The sequence below is a fragment of the Artemia franciscana genome, chromosome 10 (assembly GCF_032884065.1).
Source record: "Artemia franciscana chromosome 10, ASM3288406v1, whole genome shotgun sequence".
Lineage (NCBI taxonomy): Eukaryota > Metazoa > Arthropoda > Branchiopoda > Anostraca > Artemiidae > Artemia > Artemia franciscana.
The window spans coordinates 33,553,112-33,576,489 of record NC_088872.1 but is presented as its reverse complement, the minus strand read 5'-3'; the positions used below and the strand labels follow the sequence as shown (position 1 = coordinate 33,576,489).

General features: G+C 36.0%; 1 protein-coding gene across 4 annotated transcripts in view; it reads left to right on the top strand.

The window, feature by feature from the left end:
- LOC136032096 (uncharacterized) overlaps window positions 1-23,378 on the top strand; it is a 438,713-nt gene that overhangs the window by 12,477 nt on the left and 402,858 nt on the right. For 2 of the 4 annotated variants that reach the window (XM_065712240.1, XM_065712238.1), the window contains exon 1: window positions 5,161-5,288. The exons of the other annotated variants lie outside the window; for them this stretch is intronic. In XM_065712240.1, the coding sequence (XP_065568312.1) occupies window positions 5,215-5,288 (74 nt within the window). In that variant the 5' untranslated portion in view covers window positions 5,161-5,214. Of the gene's footprint in view, window positions 1-5,160; window positions 5,289-23,378 lie in introns of those variants that run through there. 4 annotated transcript variants of the gene reach the window in all.

Here is a 23,378-nt window from a genome sequence, read left to right as displayed (position 1 = left end):
TTTCAAAGAGGACAACAAGCGGAAGTTGCAGGAGGTCCACGACAAAAAGAACGAAATAGAAGACCTGGAAAGCAAAAAGAAAAAACTTAGAGCATCAGAGCAAGAAAAGAGAACAGTAGCAGATACTCTACTTCAGGAAGCGACCGACCGAATGAAGAAGGATGCCGAATCAAAGAGTTCCATAGACATTGCCCTAGCTGTTTCTTTGCTCGAAGGAGCTGTGAAGTCCAGAACAAGTGAAAGAGAGCAGATGGTGGAATCTGCGAGAATGGAGCAGTCTCTTGCAAAGAAAAAAACTGACCTCATATCGAAATTGATGCCCAAGAGGCAGCAAGAGTGATTCCAAGTATTTTACCTATATCAGTCAATCGCTGGCACAGTATGTGTATCTGATTTTTTACTGTTTTTACTATTTTTACAGTTTGTATTTGAAATAATAATAAAAAGAAAATTAAAAAAAACAATGCAGAAACTCGGGAAATGACGAATTTATGTGACCAGGCATCCCACGCCATCCACCACAAATCTGATCCCGAGGACTTCCGAATCCTATATTTGGCCTGTATTTGGGCCCGGGAAATTACGTTATATATTTGGGCCTAGGACAGAGCCTATAATTTGAAACGAACCGACCTGTCCGAACCCTGAGTTCCATAGTTTTGTCAATTTTATCTCAAAGGGAAATTATGTGGTTGGTTTGAATGCAGAATTGCAACTACATTTATTTTAGTCACTTCCTTTTTTCACATATGTTTATTGATATTGGTTTGATTTTCATTGTCTGTAGGGAGGAGCTCATTAAGGGGATAATCAAATACTAGTTTTTGAAAGTTTACCTCTTCATCAAAAAAGGAGGTAATCAAATATCTAAACTACTAAAACTAAAATAATTACTTGCCAGTTTATTTTCCTTGATTGAGATTTCTGTTCATTTGACGACTTTTAAATTTCATAATATGCACGTGTGCCCAAAAAATATTGTATAAAGTTTTGAAGGGGTAAGTCCTCACAACCAGCTGCCCAGTTCAGGTCTTTGCACTCAAGCCAGTTTCGATGGATTAGTCCTGGTTTCCAACAAGAATTTCCGCAATGTTTGAAAAAAATGGAGTCACAGTCTTGCAGAAACGAAACAACACCTAGCCAAGCAACTGTAGTGTCGGATAAATGCAGACTTGACTGCTCGTAGGTCTTTTCTACCATAAAAGAATAAGTTTCCTTGAAAACTTCACTATTGCCTTAAATAAGCTTTGTAGCACACATTGGACACTTATGCCAAGTGAGTAGCTTCTTAACAACAAAACCAGCGACATATTTAAAAATATGATTTTCTGTACTATGAGATACTTCATTGAAGTCTTCATTTTCTTCTTCCAACAGAAGCTTATTGCTTTGGTGAGCCTTGGGAAGCCCAATTAGCCGCATATGTGGTCTTTTCTTCTATGAAAGTAAGTCAACCAAAATGTTTCTCTTGTCAGGAATTAGCTTGCAGTTGCCTGTATTTTTGCGGCTGCTCACCAACAATTATCCAACCATCAACCCACCATTGTTGAGTAATTGACAAATATACACTGGATTGTTCATGGAAGATTAAATAGGAGGAGCTTTTTATACGCGCTGAGAATGTAGTAGCCATATATAATGGATTATGACGCTACTGGTTAATTTATCTACATTGGGTGTAACTTACAACCCTTACCTCCAAACTCTGGGGGATTCGGTCAATCCCAAAGATCTTATTATATGATATTTGGACTATTTTTGAATAGTCCTATTTTGAATAAGTTGGAAGAGGCTATCTCAAAATTTCTATCTGATGTATTTGTGTAAAATTTGACGTGGGGATAGCTGCTTCTGATCTCTTTGATTCTTAAAATGGTGCTTGAACATCTGATTTCCAATCAAATAAGCCCCCTCGGGAGTTTATATGACCGATCTCAAGGAGGCACACTCGTGCCTCTATAAAGAGGCGAACCACGACAATGTTCGTGCCATCTTCGACTACATTTATAAATTTTAGTCCCGTTTCATATTCCTTTTCTCTCTCTTAGTTTTCTTTACTTTTCCTGGAGTATTAAATAAATAGTCGCTAAATTGGAGTTGAATTCATAAATTTTCATCTCAATTTGCATGTTTGTTCTCTGTTTTGGTCCGTTTTATTTTTACAGAAGAATTAAACAAATCTTTTTAGAATTGCAATTGAATTTCCCTATTTGTTTTTTTCAGGTTGGACCAGAATTTCTTGAGCTTTTTGCAGGAATGCTTGCACGGTTAGTTTGTTTTATTGTTTTTCTGGCACACTGAGTGCCTTATCTAGGTATCTGCTTATTGGTGCTTCGTATTTGATTTATGAATTCTGAAGCTTGTTATTTTTAAAAAAGTTCTGAAAAATCAATTTCCCGTGTCAAAGTTTTTGTATAAGTTGGCTAAGCCACTTCTGTGTCACATTTTACTGAAGTATTAAATTTCAAACTGGAATATCAAGCATATCCTTTTTTTAATACAAGGCGGCTTTGCCTCCAGTTTTGGCTTATTGTTCACTCCATCTCCCCTCATAGTCAACAAAGTCATAGGTTTTTGCCTTGGAACTTAATGTTTGATACGTCTCATTTTCATGAAATCGATCCTTAGAAAAATTATAATGGCCATCTGAAGGCCAATAAGTTACCTATGATAAAATATCACCCTCTGGATAACCCCAGCAAGCCTCTAATATAATTTTCATGAGTTTCTTGACGATCTATATTAAATCTATTTTAATATGCCTATATTATTGTAATATATTTATTTTAAATATATATATATATATATATATATATATATATATATATATATATATATATATATATATATATATATATATATATATATATATATATATATATATATATATATATATATATATATATATATATCTATATATTTTTAGTGCCTATATTAAATCTATTTTAGACAATTGTTGGTGTGTTAGAGAATTTCTCCCAGCATTTTGTAATTCATAAGCTTCTATCCTCCTCTCTTTCCTTCCTGTCATTTTCTCTTCTTTATACTCTTCCTCCTCTAATCTTTCTTTCTGTGTTCTATTGGCATCCTCTTTCCGTTTCTGGTTATACTGTCTATATATCTTTCTATTCTATCTCTCTCGTCCTTCTTGGCCCAGAAATTCATAGTTTGAGTGTAGAATTCGTTTGCAGAGTCTCAATTTTGAGTTCCAGATTAGTTCAGCTTAAGTTCATTCGCCATTTGCCAAGGTGGAAACATGCTTTGGAGGGATAATGGATTCTTTTGTCGTTAAGAGCAGCTATGACCGCAATCTCTTTGGCATTCACGTTCAGATTTTACGTTCAGATCCGTTCGCGTGTAAATCATAAAAATGACTTGTTGAAAATGTTGTCCGGCCAGGCTCCTTCCATAGCGCCACTTTAAGAAAAATTTTCTGACAGGGGATATTTTTTTGAGGGGGGGGGTCAATGCGACAAAGGTGCCAATAATTGAACAGATTGACAAATTTATTTGAAAAAAAGAGTGTAAAAAAACAGGGAAAGAGGGCGCCAAAAATATCTTATGGAGCCCGGGACCCCTCCGGCTCCCCTAGATCCACCGGTGTTTTCTGAACCTTGACACTGATGATTTGGACAGAGAATTTCAGAGTTTGTAGAATGCAGACAGTACGATCCTTTCCAAAATTGACGGCGATCAAGTAAAGTTTTGGCCATTCTTTTCTGAATACATGAATGGAGCAGGCAATATTATATTTCCTATCTTGCAGAACTTTATAGATATCTTGATGGTCCTCCCGCATTATAAGCCCCAGCAGAGGTTCAGTTTTCCCCAACGATGTTGATCAAAAGTCTCATCAGAAATGCGTGTTAATGCATGTGCACAGGTTTGTTGAAGACCCAGCAACAAGCGAAATATTCTCATCATTAGTCACAAAGGCTAGGCAGTAGAAAAGGGAAAACCCAAAGAAGAAAATACTGTCTTCTCGGTGGATTTATAATATTTTTAAATATTATTGTTGCATATTTAAAGAGCACGGAGTTTGTTTTTGATTCAAAACTCTGTGTGGGCTATGTGCAAATAATTGAAATTCTTTTCTAATAATCGTTTAATAAACTCCTTTTCTTACCAGGATTTTCCTTACAGCATCTCAGTTCATATTTCTTACTTCTTATTTTAGGATAGGACTCGCGGATGACTATTCAGATAATATAAGCATTTGCGATTCCTCTTTTTTATCCCCTTCACTTATCTAACTTGTTAGCTTAAATATAAACTATAGCATTAGACTGAAAATCCTATAAACGTTCTAATTCTTGAAGTAATCCATTCCCGAGGTCACAAGATGACACATTAATTAATGGAACTAGTGAGAATAAACATAACAGATTGGGGCAATGTTACCAAGTACAATTGATGAAATTGCGACTTTGCAAAATGTCTGCCGTTAAAATGCTGCTTCTGGCTGGTTAGCTTATGTGCTCTCCGGCTCCTGTGTTTGTTGCCAAGATGCTTCTTTTGGATGATATCTCCAAACCAAAGTATTTAGGAGATGGACCAGAGCGGGAGTTGCATGAAAGGAACCCGAGAAATCATATTTATTACTCTTTGTTTGATATTTCAGCTGAGGCTTGACCCATGACAATTTTCCAGAAAAAAGCATATATATAAGTAATATACACCATTTGACTGTTTTTTTTTTCAAGCAAAAATTTACCATCAAGGATGCTAGGTATGAAACGGGGATTAAAAACGCTTAAAACCAATAAAGATTCAATTTGAAGACAAAAGCATAATACTGTAGTTCTTAATTTTAATAAAAATTTGATAAAAGCGAAAACAAAAGATCATGTAAAGTAAATAGTAAAATAGTGATATCTAATTTAAAAGGCTCTCTTGTATATCCAGAAAAATGATTTTAGATAGCAATTTCAGTTTTTCATTGAATTTTCATTTTTGTATAAATTCTCTTTCTTCTTAAAGCGGTTGATAGCCTTTGAAAAATATAATGTCTTAACTCATGATGCTCAACACATCTGTTTGGTGTTTAGTTTATCGTTATTGACCGAAGTGATTTGGTGATTTTTTGGGGAAATGCTGGATATTTCGATGATTATTCTGGTGAGGTGCTGATGATCTTCTGCTTGTAGCGGCAACTATAAAGTTTTTCGTAGGCAGCATTTTTGAATATCGAAAGCATTATCTCTGGACAAAAACATGGTCAGCAAAATAGTCATATCCACCAAGCCTGTATTATCGGTTTTCAGGCATTTAAAAATTACTATTAAACAGTAAGCTATATATCCAGTATTTTAGTACATTTTATTTTTTTCCAGTTGGTCTGGGGGAGCACAAATGATTTATCTAGTTGGTTACTTATCTTGTAATAGGTTAGACTACCTTAGTTACCTTATATCACGTTTCGTGGATATAAAGTGGTGTTAAAATTCCTGTAAAGCATGTAGCTGGTAGTGTTTCAAGGTTGGGATCATCCTTCCCAATTTTCCCGTCATTAAGTAAGTCTAGGGTAAGACAACCAGTACTGGGTCACTTTGATCACACTGCCTATTTGGGGACAGAATTTTTGATTAGATCACAACGTGTCCAGTACTGGGACAAAGGACTTTATTCTTGGATATCCAATCCATACATTTTTCTGGGTTGCATCCAAAAAACCTGCTGTATTTTGTCCCAGTATTGGACATGTTGCAATCCAACCAAAGATTCTGTCCCAGAATAGGCAGAGTGATTGAAGTGTCCCAGCACTGGTTGTCTTATCCTATTTTCCAAGTCTTGAGTAGGCCCTAACTCAAGATAGGCTTTTCTTTGGTGGGACAGAACAGACTGTGAACAAGTATGTAATAAGGCGTATGTGATAAGTAATGTAAAAATGTATTTACAGCTTCTTGGAATGTCATATTGGGTAAAATTTTTCATTGTTCATATTTTTGACTTAGGCTACAAATAAAGTGAACATAGCCTACCACTGAAGGTCAATGTTCCTATTACCTGAACTGTTGTTTTTGGTCATGAAACTATTGTTGATTGATGCATTTTGACTTTTTGAACATCTTTTCTCTCTTGCAAAATTACTGCAAACTCACTGTTATGGAGTTAGCCTAGATATATTTGCATGTTAGGGGGGGGGGATAAAGCATAGCATATATTAAATACAGCAATGGTTAGTTTATGTATTTAATATATGCTATGCTTTACTCCTACCCCCCTGATGTGCAAATATATAGCCCTAATTTGTTTCTAAACTATTACAGGTTTGCAATTTCAAATATCTAATCAATGAAACAGAAATGATTGCAATTCTATATGTGTAAATACAGGATATTTGGGCCAGGATAACTCCATAATGGTGAGTTTGCTGTAGTTTTGCAAGAGAGAAAAGATGTTCCAAAAGCCAAAACACATATATTAACAATAGTTTCATGACCCTAAACAATTGTTCAGGTAATAGGAACATTGAACCCACTGAATGCTTTTTTGTATGTTCTTTACAAATATAATAACTGCTTCAATTTCAAATTCAATTGAAGCACTTTTTGAGCTCTTGAAAACGACCAAAATATTTCTAGTTTTTTGGTATAAAAATGGCTTAAAACATAGGTTTCAAACTTGAAAACATTGGTCTCAAACTTACTGTTTCATTATAAATCCATTTTTTTAACATTATATAATCCACAAGCATGGATTTTATGCAATTAAGTTGAATAAATAAATTTTATTTTGCTATTTATGCTGTTTTCCTCTTCCTTGACATGGAACTTTCCCTTAAAGTATGTATTTTCAGTCATTTTCAACAAAATGATATGCTATGTTTTCTCAGTGCCAAAATTATTCATAGTTAGGCTAGGTCAAAAAGTGCTTAAATTTGAATTTGCAATAGAAGTGATTATTATATTCATAAAGAACATAAAAAAAGGCATCAGATGGTATGTTCACTTTATTTGTAAGTCAAAAGTGTGAACAATGAAAAATTTACATCATAGGCTATTGTTCTATTTGAGAGGGACAAATGCAACAAGAGAAAAAAACAGCATAAGTGACAATTTTTACCCTCTGACATCCACTTTCTACCTTAGTAGGCCTAGTTGTATTGAGCAGGAATAAATTTAAATGTATAATATACCATAGTTCAATATCATTTATTAGCTTGGAAAGCTACTGATTTAGGTGCAAATTAGTAGATTTCTGATCTCTACAACAATTTGACAGATGAATGTGCCATTCAATGGACCTTTTATTTTTTTCAAAATATACTAATCACCAACATCTGTCAGTTCAGTGGTTACTACTGTTACTACTACTAACAACTCATCACAGCTCCAAGCCACCTGAGGCCAACACAGCTACACATGCTCCTCCTCCATCCCAATCTATTCAAAGCTTCCCTTTTTACACCCTCACTGGAAACTTCCATTTCTGTTAAATCTGTTTTTATGACATCCTCCCACCCAAGACAAAGACAACCTGCTTTCCACCTAGCCCTTGATTGTTGGTCAAAAAAGACAATCTCTCATCCTTCATCTGCAGAATCTGACATAGCTATCTCAACCTTCCTTTCATTATAACCCTAGAAAGCAGGATGAACCACATTTTTCATGCAACCTACAGTTTGTAATACAGTCAGTCAGATGGGTACTCAAGAACAATCTGTTGGCAATTTCTCTGGAAAACATCTAGTAAATCTTCATCCACTTTTCAGAGTGCCTATGCTACAGAGCCATATTTGACCACTGTACCTCCTAATATTCTAACCTTGGCTTACAGACTTATCTTCCAAACTTTTTTAACTGTGAAAAAACACCCTGAGACTTGGCTATTCTACTTTTAACGTCTCCACTGCTCCAACCATCTTTACTGATAATGCTACCAAGGTAAGTGAAGCGGCCTACCTGATCAATCTTTTGTTACCAATGTCACCTTTTCATATTCACTTATTCCTAGACTTAGTGGCTTTGTCTTCTTAACATTAATTTTCAATCCTATTCTAGTACCCTGGACTCACAAAACCTCTAAAACGTCATTCATTTTGCTCATACTTTCATCTAGGATGCTTAAATCATCAGCATAATGTAAGTCCAGGAGAGTCTTTCCTCTTCGTTTGATTCTGTGGTCTCCAATTGCCTTTCCTGTGCTCCTTAAGAGAATGTCCATCGAGATGATCCACATAAAGGGGGATAGAAAACAACCCTGCTTAACTCCTGATTTAATACAAATGCAGCTGCTAACCTCACTTCCTACCTTACAACAGTGTTATTCTTGTGCATAGCACTAATCCCTTTAATGTATTTTTGAAGTTTACCATACAAGGATAGACCTTTGCTTAAGTTCTTCTATCAATAGAATCAAATGCTTGCTCATAATCTATCAAACTGAGGATCAGAGGTGTTTGACAACTAAGTCACTTCTCAATTATTAACCTAAGAATGAAAATTTGGTCAACACATCCTCTACCTTTCCTAAAACTACACTGTAGTTCTCTTAAAACTTTGTCTACAGCATCTCTCAGTTTAAAAAGTATCATATTACTTGGTAATTTGCTACATACAGAGACCAGACTAAAGCCTTGATAATTACATCCCTCACTCTTATCTTGTTTCATGTACAGTAGTTTAATTAAGGTTTTCCTAAAATTGTTAGGTACTTCCCCCTTTTTCAAAAATCATATTCATAATCTCCAGTAGCTTATTTCTATCCTCAGAGTCACCATATTTAAGAAACTCAATTACCATTCTATTAGCACCTGGAGCCTTATTATTTTTGAATCCTTGTAGTACTGTTGCTATTTCTTCCTCACAAAACAATGGTTCCTTCATGTCCAAGGTATCACAAGGTATTTTCCTCTATATCTTCTTGCAACTGTATCTCGGTTTAGTAGGCCTACATTCTCAAAATGTTGTGGCCATCTTTCTTTAACTTTTTTTCTCCTGTTAAAGTAGATCAATGCCAGAAAAATTATCCATTAATCATAATTCTATGCCCTGCTGTGTAATTTACTAGGCTATAATGTCATCAAGGGGAATCATTCCTCAGGTGTTCAGTGTTTAGCCACTTCTAAAGGAAAAATTCTAATAAAATATAATTAGTACATGGTTTTAAAATGTCATAAATCACTACTAATAAATAGATAAAACTGAAAACAAATAGAATACACTAAGAATCACCAAGTCAAACTAAGAACAAGTAGAATCTGGTACAAAGAAGAATAGAGCTATTGCTTCTTGTTTTTTTTTCTCTAAAGACTAGAGTATAACTTGCACTTTGCCAAAGAAAACAATTTTCATTTTAGAGTATGTTTTTATTTCTCATAACATCCAAAATTCACCATACTTACTAATATTTCTGAAAATGAACAATTAAATATAGATTAACAATTTAATATACACCCATTCCTAAGAATCTCACCACATTTGGATTGTTATCCAATTGTACATTTGGAAGTTACGAAAAAGGAAACATTTAAAATATTTTTGTTTTCAGTAAAATACAAATAAGTCCTGGTCTTAAAAAGGTACAGGCAGCATTTGCTCAATTCCTCTTTGTGGTAGTTTCTGCTTGTTTTAATTTTGACTTGGTTATTTATTGTAATATATGTTTGTTTTGGAATTCACATATCTATTGATAACAATTTATGGTGTTTTTATACTCAAAATACTATTTGACTATATTTCTGCTCATCTTTGGCTTAATGTAGCTCTTTATATCTCTTTGAAAAACCTCTTCTGTGGAAAAGGTTTTTAAAAATTGATTTTTGTTTGTGTTTTTGATTGAAGTTGTCTTTTTCATTTGCTGAGAAGTGAATATTTTAAATTGGTTTATTTTTTCCCATAAGGATTCAAATTTTGGCTGATTGTTTATATATTAGATAAAATTCAGAGCCAAATTGTAATAATAGTCACACTTTTGGATAGAGGGGTATGGGGAAGGATATTCAAATAAATAGGTTGAAAATCTGCTTAACCTTTGGGGTTCTGTAGGACTGAAGGAATTCTAACCCCCTGTCATGTTACAATCTTGAATATAGACAAATATTAATCAATCATCCCCCTCCACATGCCCTGAAAGTTTACATACAGTGTCTGTTGATTTAGTTTAACTTCCCACTCAACATGTCCTGATGGTTTGAGCTTAATGCCTTTAGCTGTTCCTTATATATTACAGATATACCCTTTTCACAATATTGGATGCAAATAATTTCTTTTAATTTAGCTCAGTATCCCCAATAACTTACCCAGAAGTTTCAACATAATACTCATACTTTTTTCCTGGGATTTGTTTAAAAAAACTTTTTCCACAAAACAAGTTTTTCAAAGAAAAGTAAAGAGCTCCATTAAGCCAAAAATAAACAGAAACAAAGTTACCTTATCTTCCAAGCTTAAAACTACTATAAATCACTATCAATAAATAAATGAGACTCAAAACAAATATAAATTACAATAAATAGCCAAGTCAAAGTTAAAACAAGCAAAAATTAACATGAGTAGGCCTGAGAACATGCCTTACAAAGACCAGAACATAATTTGCACCTTACTAAAAAATAAAACAAATGGCCATGGATTGTCAGTTTAATTGACCTATACTGATATTTATTCCTTATGTTTTTGATAATTTTTTAATTGTGAAAGTAAAAAAATTGAAAACATTTAAAATATATATTTTTTAATTAAAGCACAAAGTATGTTCTTGTCTTGAGAAGCCATGAGTGTTATCAGCCCTACTAATGTTAATTTTTGCGAAACTTGATATATAGAAAGATTTTGTGTCTCAGATGCTCTATTTTCAAATCAGATCCAGAGACATAAGGGGGGGGGGAGAGGGGGAAACGAAAATCGAAATCTTGGAAACCGGAAATCTCGGAAAAGGCTTAGAGTAGAATGGATGAGCTCTTGGCTCTTCTGACCTCGTCACAAGTGCCATATGAGCTTTTGGATCTTGTTATTTATTTACATTGTAAGAGTACAATTAGCAACAGTAGTAGGCCAAAAGTTTCAACTTAATACCCCCTGTTGTTCTTCATATATTGCTGAGGTGTCTTATTGACAACAACAAACATAATACCTTTCGACTTAGTTTAAAGTAACATTTAGTTTTAAAATATAATGGGCCAACTGCATAATTGTGAAGGGGGGGGGGGGGTTGATGTGCCCAATATATTTAAAGACATAGTTTCTGGACTGTTCTACTATGCTGAGCAAAATGGCTGTCTCAAAATTTTGACTGGATGCTTTGGAAAATGAATGGACTTAAGAAATGGATTGCTTGCCCTCCAATCTCTTTTTACTCTTAAAATGGGCACCAGAACTTTAACTTGAAATTAGCTCCTTTAAAAGTTTCAATGATATTTTTAGCTATTAAAGAATGGTGCTGAGTATGAGATTGCTTACATGCCCTTTTGAATGGTGCTGATTATGAGATTGCTTAAATGCCCTTTTGAATACCTGTGTGCATACAGTTTTTATCTTTAATTGAAACTCCTCCTAAACCTTCCCTAAAAGTTTCACCTTAATAGCCTTAGTATCATTAGTTACAGTAACTGTAGTTGCGGTAATAAAAGTATAAACAATTTGCCTTCTGGTTAGTTCAAAATCCCCACAACTTACCCTTAAAGGTCCAACTGAATAAAATAAGTTGTTCTTCAGATATTGCTATTTCACCTTTTTGAAAGCCCACATGCGCGTATTTTGTTTTGATCTAGTTCAACATTCACCTAAATATTCCTTAAAAGTTTCCCCTTTTCTTGCACAGTAGCAATAGTTGTAGCAGCATTAGTAGCAGTATGCACAAAGCACTTTTGGTTTCTTCAACATGGGCTCAAAGTTTCAGCTTAAAACAATCAACTGCTCCTGAAGTATTTCTGATGTGTGTGCTTGACAATTTGTGTGGGCAAAGTGTGTTTTGAACTAGTTCCATACAGTTTCTATATGCACCAATACCTTGCTTTGCGTCGTTTCGTTTTGTATTTTTTTTCAAAGTTGCATCACTGCTTATTTAGTACTAATTTTCATTGCACATTGTTAGGCTTTGAGGTTGTGTTGTTTTGTATTTGATTCTTGAAGTTTTTTCTAGTCCCTTTATATCAGATAATGCCCTTTTTTGCAAACTTAACTCCATCTTTCCTTTTGCTTGTTTGTTTTTCTTTGATTCTCTCTTTTAAATAATAACTATGGTTTGCAGGCGATTCAATTAACTGAGTAGTTAAAAGTGTGACTCATCCCCGTTAAAAATGTATTTTTGGCCGCCAGTTTGGCTGAAATTCAGTGAAGGGTGAATGGGAGAATTAGTTCATGCATTGTAGATTACTTGTCACTTTGTGTTATAACCCTGTGAGGGATTTTGTTTGCTTGTCTTTGTTCATCACTTCCTGGGTGATTTTTATCTTTGTCTTTTTACCTCTACCAAAGTACCACTATTACAACACTCATTATGGATTAATGAGAGTTTAATTGTTTTTTAATTTTTACTTTGTTCAATTTTCTTTTTAAAAAGTAGTATTTTTATAACCATGTAACTTATCTTCAATCTTTACATGATTTGCAATACAAAATCTTAATTCCCTTTGGATTGTTTCAATTTGCGTCATGTTTTTTTGGAATGTAGCCCTGATGCATAGTGAGGGATTTTTGTGTTCCAATTTTTTTTGCTTAATATCCTTAGTTTTAATAGCAGTAATAGTAGTAGTAGTAGCAGTAGAATTAATTGTAGTAGCCTAAGCTTTAGTGGCAGTAGTAGTAATAACAATAACAGTAGTAGTAGTATCAGTAGAAATAGTAGTATCAGGATGCAAATATTTTCTTTTGGTTAGTTCAATATCCCTCACAAAAAGCCCTGTTAGTTTTAACTTCAGTCACCAAACTGTTCCTAAGATATTGCTGTTACACCCTCTTGACAGCTTGCATACAGATGGCGTGTTGTCATTCAGTTCACCTCCACCCTCAAAATTCCTTGAAAATTTTACTTTCATACCCTTATGTATAGTTGTGATAATTGTCACAGTAGTAGTATTGATATTACTAGTAATAGTATTGAATAGCAGTTGTACTACTCGCAGAAGTAGTATTAACATAAGAACATCCCTCTCATCAAGTCCTAGTGGTTTCAGCTTAATACAAATAGTCATTGTTATGACATTGCTGATATGTCCTTTTGATAACCTGTATCTTCATGTACTTCTTGAAATTTTCTCCTCAATGCTTTTAGCCTTACAAGTAGTTAAAATGGCAGTAGTAGTAAATGTAGCAATAACAGTAGTATCAACATTAGTTTGCACATATTGCCTTTTGGTGAGATGATCATGATCTTTAAGCATTATCTGAAAGTTCAAACTTAATGCCCAAATCAATTCTTGAGATATGCTATTTTGACAATGTGCATGCACATTGTCTTTTAATTTAGTTCAAATTTCCCCTCAATATGGTAAATGAAGTAGTGTGGTAGTAGTAGTGGTGGTAGTTATAGTAGCATTAGTAGCATGCAAATATTGCCTTTTTGATCATCTTCCTTGTCATTTCCTGAATTTTCCAAACTAATGTACTCAGTTATTCCTGTGTTAGACCCTTTTACAATCTGCATACAGATAAATTGTTTTGATTTAGTTCAACACTCCTCTCAACATTCTCTAAAATGCTCACCTGAATGCCCTTTATCTTCTTGGAAAATAAAGTTCAAACATGCATACCTGTCTCAATAGCATTCTATGGGTAAACAATGAATGAATTGCCGAACTTACAGCCCTTTTTCTGAGGACTGTGGAGAGGTTGACATCCCCAAAGACATAATTACTGAACCTTTCAACAATGCTGAACAAAATAGCTCTCTTAGAATTCAATTGGATATGTTTTGGGGAAGAATAGGCATGAGGGGGTGGGGGTTGGATGATTGCCCTCCATTCACTTTTGACTGTTAAAAGGGGTACTAAAACTTCTAAGCTCCAATCTAATGAGCTCCATCCATTCCAAAGTTTATACAGCCAGCTGTTCCATAAAGACATTATATGCCCCAGGGCATAACTTGCAACCCTTGCTCATGGGCTCTGGAGGATTATATCCACCCTAAAGACATTGTTAGATAACTTTTGAACTATTGGTAACGAAATGGCTATCTCACACTTTCAATTGAATGCATTTCAGAAAGAGAGGATTTAAGAGAGGGGAAGGCTAGTTGCTCTATAGCATGTTTGACTCTTAAATGGGAACTATACATTTCCAATCAAATGAGCTTCTTCTAAAGTTCACACAACCACTGCTTCCATAAAAATCTTGTATTCCCCTGGGCCATAACCACTGTAGATAGACATATACAGCATAATGATTCCCCTATATCGACCATTAGAGAAAGCTGGACCAAGATGCAACCGCTCCAGAGAAGATATAAACAAGCAAAAACATAAACAACATTAGATTTTTTCATGGGTAGGGACATGTTTGGCAGAGGAAAATATTTGGTATGGCTGTAATAATGCAAAAGATAAAGATAACATTGACTTAAGAATGGAAAGAAAAAATGCAAAGAAATAAGAATGCAAAGAATGAATTTATAAGGATAATCAAGGTAAAAATAATTTTTATTTAAACAATGTCATAACGTGATGACATTTGATTAGGAAATTTGATGCATTCCATTGATATTTCAGTTACCAGTGTTTGGACTCGCCTATAAATTCCAATAATTCCTATATTTTAATGCACTCCTATAAAATGCCTATATTTTGGCTAAAAGCATATTATTCCTATATTTTCGGCTGAAGAGCACTAAGAACCTTGCTCATGATTTGCAATTTTCACTGCTTGTTAAGTAAGCCAAGATGTGATTTTCTTATGCTTTTGACTCTGCTTGTAGACTGCTGTCTTTCGGTGTAGATTGATAATTAATTGCAACTGTTGAGCTGTTTGAACTTAACTAATGCTTTGTGTTGGGCTTAGTAAGCTGCTTCTGTCTGGGCTATGCTGTTGTGTTGACTTAGTAGCCTATGTTTTGTTTTTTGTCATGTTGGGCCTGTCTAAAATGAGCGAAGATCAGTATATGGCTTGCAGTATCTGCTTAATGAGACTGGAGTTCTTGCGACTTATGCGTTTCCTGGCTGAACGCTATTTAAAAGGCTGATGCATACAGCCCAGTTATTCAAATGGGCTATTCTAAGATAGTTGCTAATCAGGGGAAGTATAATAGACGTGCACTGGGTAGGCTATATGCTACATTCTGGGATCATTCTGGCCTTTATCTTTTGGGTCTTTATCCCCTTCTAAAGAAAAATGATGTTAACCAGATTCAGACTTTTATTTCAGATATTGTAAATTTTTACTTGGTATAGCAATGGTAAGATAATTTGTAAGTTTGATGTCCTTGATATAAGTGCAAAGTTGGCTCTCCTGCATGGAAGATTGTCGGAATCAACTTTTTATCGTTTATCGCCTCATCATCCTTTGGTCCGTCTGTTCGGTTAATCTCATTGTAGCGTTGTGTTTTTTCTATTTGTACTGTATTTTGTTTGCAGTGTATTTCATTTTCTTTTTTGTGTGGATTACTCCACAAGTGCCATAACTTGTTATGATGTTGGCTAAAAATAAATTATTATTACTATATCCATATTTTTTCTTTTTATCGTCTTTTAATCTTGGGATGCTATTTTGCAGTTGATGCTTGGTAATTAAGCATGGGGCCTACCAAGTTTAATAGTTGATGGCTTGCTAAGACGGATTGCAGCGGTAGAAAGATTGGCGAATGGTGTAAGACTGGGAACGACCAGTACTCGTTCTTTTGCAAACTCTGCTTGAAAAATCTTGGTTGTACAGCTGGGGTTGCTCAGCTAAACCAACATGTGCGATCTGCAGACCACAAAGCCGCAGTTACTGCTCAACTACATCCACTACAGCTTCACCTGACCGGACAATCTCGAGTTGATGAAACAACCAAGGATAAACCATTAGTTGGTACAAACATGTCTTGTGAGCGTGATGCCGCTTATAAAGCTGAGTTAATATGGGCAATTCAGACGGTACACAGTTCCGTGTCTAACTCTTCAGACCATATTGTCGCAACCTTCCATGCAATGTTCCTTGGTAAGATCCCTGACGGAATGTCCTTATGTGCAAAGAAACTCGCGTATCTGATCACCGGTGCGCTGCATCCTTACTGTAAGTAAATGCTTATGAAGGACACTCAGTCATATTTTGTACTAGAATATGTCGAGACAACCAACAACGCTGGTATAAAAGAGTTACAGATACGTGTTCGATATTGGTCCTCATACGGAAATGAAATCCAGAGAAGACATTTATGCACAAGTTTTATGGGCCATGCGACAAGTGATGACCTGTATAGGCAGATTATGTCAGCCATGGAGCAGAATTAGCTGCCAGTTGAAAAACTGATCACGCTTGGAAGTGACGGACCGAACGTCAACAAAAGCGTTTGGAAAAAGCTCAATGCCGAAAAAAAGAAAGTGACGGGAGAGGGAATGTTGAACATCGGTACTTGCAACATCCATATAATCCATAACGCTTTCTTGAAAGGTCTTCAGGTGTTCGGAGAAGAAAGTTCCGACTTTTTTATTCTTGTGTATTCATTTTTTGACGGCTGGCCTGCACGTTGTGAAGACTATCAAGCTGCTGGCTGACGATCGGACGTGCCCTTGCTAGAATTATGCAGCAGTGGCCAGCAATCTTAGAATACTTCCTGAACTTCGTGCCGAGAGAGAAAAAACTGAAGAATGTTCTGTCCACTCCCAAATTTCTGAAGATTGTGGCTTATATCAGAAGTGCGAAGGCGAAGGCCCAACTCGAGTTTGTTCTACCCCCAGCAGAACTGTTCATGAGTTTCACCCAACTGTTTCAGAAAGAAGAGCATCTCATTCATGTTCTGCACTCAGAGATTAAAAGACTAGTTGTGACGCTTTGTGGACGGATCTTACTCCAGATTTTGTGACCGAGGCTGAAAATTTCTCACCAGAAATGTTGAACCTTGCTGAAAAATTTGCAGAAAAGCCCATAGTTTCAGAAAATGTGGAACGAGCTTTCCGTGACAAAGCAACACTGAAAGACAAGGCCATTTTCTATGCCAATATGTGAAAACATTTTATTGCGGGTATTCGCCATATTTTGAACAAATGTCCTCTGGAAAAGGATGGTATTCTAGAGGCTTTACGCTGTTTGAGTCCGATCAACATGAAGGATTCAAGAAGCATCGCAGACATAGCGGTTGTGGCACGCGAGATTGCGATTGGAGTAAGCTCAGACGTCGCCCAGGCTGAGTGGCTGCTTTTGCGAATGGAAACTGGACCCCGTGAGGACATTACTTGGATCGATCATTTTTGGAGCCATTATTTTGGACTGGTGAATGAGCGCGGGGACAGCAAGTACCCGGAACTTACCAAGCTTATCAAAGCGGTGCTGACGTTGTCGCATGGCAGTGCAGATGTTGAGTGTGGGTTCTTGCATTCTGGTAGGATTCTTGGTGAAGACCAGGCGTTAATGTCTGAACGTGTTCTGGATAGATATCAAGACTCATGGTATATTACATGTTGAGGCTTTATGGAGGAAAACCAGAATGGTTTGTTATTACAAAAGAGCTGTTGAATCTTGCATGTTCTGCATGGTCTTGGTATCAACAATATCTGGATGAAAAGAAAAAAAGAGCTGTCCAAGAAAGAGAAAGCAGCTTTCAAAGAGGACAAGCGGAAGTTGCAGGAGGTCCACGACAAAAAGAACGAAATAGAAGACCTGGAAAGCAAAAAGAAAAAACTTAGAGCATCAGAGCAAGAAAAGAGAACAGTAGCAGATACTCTACTTCAGGAAGCGACCGACCGAATGAAGAAGGATGCCGAATCAAAGAGTTCCATAGACATTGCCCTAGCTGTTTCTTTGCTCGAAGGAGCTGTGAAGTCCAGAACAAGTGAAAGAGAGCAGATGGTGGAATCTGCGAGAATGGAGCAGTCTCTTGCAAAGAAAAAAAACTGACCTCATATCGAAATTGATGCCCCAGAGGCAGCAAGAGTGATTGCAAGTATTTTACCTATATCAGTCAATCGCTGGCACAGTATGTGTATCTGATTTTTTACTGTTTTTACTATTTTTACAGTTTGTATTTGAAATAATAATAATAAAAAAAACAATGCAGAAACTCGGGAAATGACGAATTTATGTGACCAGGCATCCCACGCCATCCACCACAAATCTGATCCCGAGGACTTCCGAATCCTATATTTGGCCTGTATTTGGGCCCGGGAAATTACGTTATATATTTGGGCCTAGGACAGAGCCTATAATTTGAAACGAACCGACCTGTCCGAACCCTGAGTTCCATAGTTTTGTCAATTTTATCTCAAAGGGAAATTATGTGGTTGGTTTGAATGCAGAATTGCAACTACATTTATTTTAGTCACTTCCTTTTTTCACATATGTTTATTGATATTGGTTTGATTTTCATTGTCTGTAGGGAGGAGCTCATTAAGGGGATAATCAAATACTAGTTTTTGAAAGTTTACCTCTTCATCAAAAAAGGAGGTAATCAAATATCTAAACTACTAAAACTAAAATAATTACTTGCCAGTTTATTTTCCTTGATTGAGATTTCTGTTCATTTGACGACTTTTAAATTTCATAATATGCACGTGTGCCCAAAAAATATTGTATAAAGTTTTGAAGGGGTAAGTCCTCACAACCAGCTGCCCAGTTCAGGTCTTTGCACTCAAGCCAGTTTCGATGGATTAGTCCTGGTTTCCAACAAGAATTTCCGCAATGTTTGAAAAAAATGGAGTCACAGTCTTGCAGAAACGAAACAACACCTAGCCAAGCAACTGTAGTGTCGGATAAATGCAGACTTGACTGCTCGTAGGTCTTTTCTACCATAAAAGAATAAGTTTCCTTGAAAACTTCACTATTGCCTTAAATAAGCTTTGTAGCACACATTGGACACTTATGCCAAGTGAGTAGCTTCTTAACAACAAAACCAGCGACATATTTAAAAATATGATTTTCTGTACTATGAGATACTTCATTGAAGTCTTCATTTTCTTCTTCCAACAGAAGCTTATTGCTTTGGTGAGCCTTGGGAAGCCCAATTAGCCGCATATGTGGTCTTTTCTTCTATGAAAGTAAGTCAACCAAAATGTTTCTCTTGTCAGGAATTAGCTTGCAGTTGCCTGTATTTTTGCGGCTGCTCACAAACAATTATCCAACCATCAACCCACCATTGTTGAGTAATTGACAAATATACACTGGATTGTTCATGGAAGATTAAATAGGAGGAGCTTTTTATACGCGCTGAGAATGTAGTAGCCATATATAATGGATTATGACGCTACTGGTTAATTTATCTACATTGGGTGTAACTTACAACCCTTACCTCCAAACTCTGGGGGATTCGGTCAATCCCAAAGATCTTATTATATGATATTTGGACTATTTTTGAATAGTCCTATTTTGAATAAGTTGGAAGAGGCTATCTCAAAATTTCTATCTGATGTATTTGTGTAAAATTTGACGTGGGGATAGCTGCTTCTGATCTCTTTGATTCTTAAAATGGTGCTTGAACATCTGATTTCCAATCAAATAAGCCCCCTCGGGAGTTTATATGACCGATCTCAAGGAGGCACACTCGTGCCTCTATAAAGAGGCGAACCACGACAATGTTAAGCGATCTTCGGTTCCAGTGGTCGCAGAGGGATGGTGAGGGATGCATTTCGTAGCCCGAGCTCCAACTAAGAAACCTGCCAAATTTCATCCCCCTCCGACTTTTCCTTCATGGGGAAAATCTGGCCGAAAGTTTCGACCCACCAACCCCAGCCCCCCTTTAACTTTGTCCGATCGGGCTGAAATTCACAAGTCAAGGTCCCCTAGGGCCCAGGAGCTTATCCGCGAAATTTCAGCTCGATCCGATAACTCCTTCCCTGTTTTCCAGAAACCACGCATTAGCCACTTAATTAACCCATTTCTCCATAAGAGCCCATGTTAATTTGAAATTTTTAAAAGTTATTTAAAAGTTATATTTACGCACATGCAGGTGGTTAGCTCAGTCGGTAGAGCGTGGGACTTTTAATCCTCGGGTCAAGGGTTCAAGTCCCTTATCGGGCGGTTTTTTTTTCACAAAATATGAAAAAAACTTCGTTTCCTTAAAGAGTTAAAGAGGCTGCGTCCCAAAGTCGAACCTTAAAACGTACAGGAATCTAAGCTAGAAAATCGGGGGGTTAAGATTTCCCAAAGAAACTTTCCAGGGAAATTACTCGGAGAATTCCGCGTCGAATTTTTGAAATTCTTAAAATCCTTATCCTTGAAATTCTTATCAAGAATTTTTGAAATTCTTAAAAGTTAAAGTGCCGAAGTTTCATCTGTTCCTAGTGTGACTATTGTGCAAAGTTCTGAATAAGTCGTTGTGAAACCTTTTATACAAAAACGACCTCAGCCATTCACTCGTCTTCAACGCCCAAGTTTGCCAAGAAGAATCAATGACTCACCTCTTCGTCAAAGACAGCAGCAACCCACTCCAGATCCACTCCTAAGTGAAAGTGATTCTGACTATTATGATGAAAGTGATGATGAAGTTGTTGACAATTTTAAAGAAAATAAGTTAGAAAAAGTCAAGATTGTGAATGGACGTGTAAGATACTTCGATGTGGGCAATTTCCCCCATTCTGGTAGCTGTAAAAAATTTATAAATTGTGCACGAGTTGACTCTGGAGCTGTAAGAGCATGGGTCTATACATGTCCAAAAGAACTGACTTTTGACCCTGTTGGGGGACTTTGCAACTGGGGCAATCCTCAGCGATGTCCGAAATAAGTGTGATATAAATATGCTTTAAGTATATATTTTATAGCCTTTAAGTGCTCATTGCCAATTTTTAGGTAAATTTTCAAATGTTTTGTAGAAGTTTAAGTTTTTCTCGATTTAATGAACCGTGGATATTTGCTTATTTTATATAAATAGTTGCTAAATAAGATAAATAATATATAATTTACTATAATTACCTAAAGATGTTTCCTATATGAGAAGGCATTTTTAGAATAAATTCTTTATTATAGGCTTTTGGACGTAGCGATCAAAATTCCTGTACGTTTTAAGGTTCGACTTTGGGACGCAGCCTCTTTAACTCTTTAAGAAAACGAAGTTTTTTTCATATTATTTCCATAAAAAACCTTATATGCGCTAGGTGCATAGCTTACAACCTTTGTGCTAAGGGCTGTAGGAGGATTGTCATCCTTAAAGACATAATTTCCAGGCCTTTCAACTATGCTGAGCAAAATGGCTATCTCAAATTTTGTTTAGATGTGTTTTGGGAATCGATGGGCTTGGTGAGGGGGCTTGTTGCCATTCAGTCATTTAAGACTATCAAAAAGGGCAATAGCCCTTTCAATTTCCAATGGAATGAGCCTTTTTCGAAGTTTCTATGACAATAAATAGCCATCTCAAAATTCCTATCAGATGCATTTTGGAGAAATATAAGGTGTGTGTGTGTGTGTGTGGGGGGGGTATCCGCACTCCAAACATATAAAATCTGAAAAAAAAGTACTAGAACTTCTGATTACCAGTCCACTGATCCCCCTCCAAAGTCTTTATGACCACCCTTTCTATAAAAACCCTATATACCCCCCAGGGCATAACTTACAACTTTTGCCCTTAGGGCTGTGAGGGGAGTATCAATCCTAAAGACATAATTTCCGGACCTTTTGACTACGCTGAACAAAATGGCTATCTCAAAATTTTGATTAAATGTGTTTAGGTAAATGGTGGGAGTGGGATGGGGGTTAGTTGCCCTCCAATCACTTTTGACTATTAATAAGGGCACTAGCCCTTTCAATTTTCCCATCGATTTATCTCTTTTCGAAGTTTCTACGACAACTCCTTCGATACAAAGTGTCCTGGTAAAAAAAAAACATTGTGCTCGGATCACTTTTACTCAGGCTGCGGCTTTTCCGCTGCCTATGATAATGCAAAGACACCCTTTTGATATTCAACAGCAGATAAAGTAATGATGAATTAATCTATGAAATTGGAATTTTTAGTTCGTTAAATGAATATTTTGGCTGTATATCCAAGGGCTGTCCTCAACAAAGCACATAAAAGTATAAAACAACAAGTTATATTACAAAACAAATAGCCAATATCAGTGAAAATAAATAAAAAGACACATTTTAAGTTGGCTGCCAAAAAAGTAAGAATAGCGTTAAAAACATGCCCGCAATGAAAGCAAATCAATAAGATAAAAACAAATGAATGACTTTCCATGTTTTATGTTGCTTTCCTTCAGTCCTGGTTGAACTTCCTTGATGTAAAGAATCTAGGACTGTTTTAATTTAGTTTTAATGATCACCCTTTTTTGCAAGTCTTATCTTATATCTTATATGTATTAAATTACTCATTTGATATTCACTTGAGGATAAAAAGTATCACTGTATTAAATTAATGCCTCCTTGTTTTACTTGCTGAAACTTGAAACTTTGGCAATCAAAACAAACAAGAATTAATTAGAAAAACACCGAAAAAGAAATTTTCCAAAGAAAAGTAAAGGCCCTACTAAACTTAAAATCAAAAGAAATAAAAACCTAAAATAACTCAGACTCGAAATGACCTGAAATTACTATTAAAGAACAAATGAAATCCAAATCAAACACAAACTCAATAAGCAATCATAACAGAAAAAAATAAATCTTAAAATAAGTAAAGCAATTATTAAACAAATTTAGTATGCAAATCAAGCTTAAAACGAGCAAAAATCTGTTGCTATTCAATTATACATGAAAACCAAAACGAACCTAAAACGAACAAAACGTCGGGTCATGGAGGGTAGGGACGAGTTCCCATAATTTTTGGAATAAAATATTGTCAGTAGTTTTTTTTCATTGAGGGGGGTGCTTATTTTAACAAAATGAGTACCTCAAAAATCCAATCGGGTGGATTTGGGGAAAAGAGGGCAGAGAGGCTAGTTGCCCTCTGGTACCTTTAGACTCTTAAAAAGGGAACCAAAACTTTCAATTTCTAATTGAATGAGCCTCTTTCGAAGCTTATACAACCACCCCAAGGGGTTTTGTTGGGGAGGAGGGTAGTTGCCCCATAACAGTTTTGAGAAAATTATTCTATAGCCCTTGCCTCTTGACTATCTGGATATGGAGCCCTCTTCCCCCCCCCTTCCCCCCAAAAAATACTGGAGCTATGCTCCTGACCACCACTTCCATGAAAGCCTTATATGCCCTGCAGGGCATTATTTACAACACTTGCCCTTGGGTTTTTGGGGTTTGTGTAAACCTCGGATTTTTGTTATGGTATTTTTGGCCTATTTTTAACAAAATGACTATCTCAAAAACTTGATCAGACACATTTGGGGAAACAAGGGTTGGTTGGGAGTGGCTAGTTATCATCTGATCACTTTTGACTCTTAA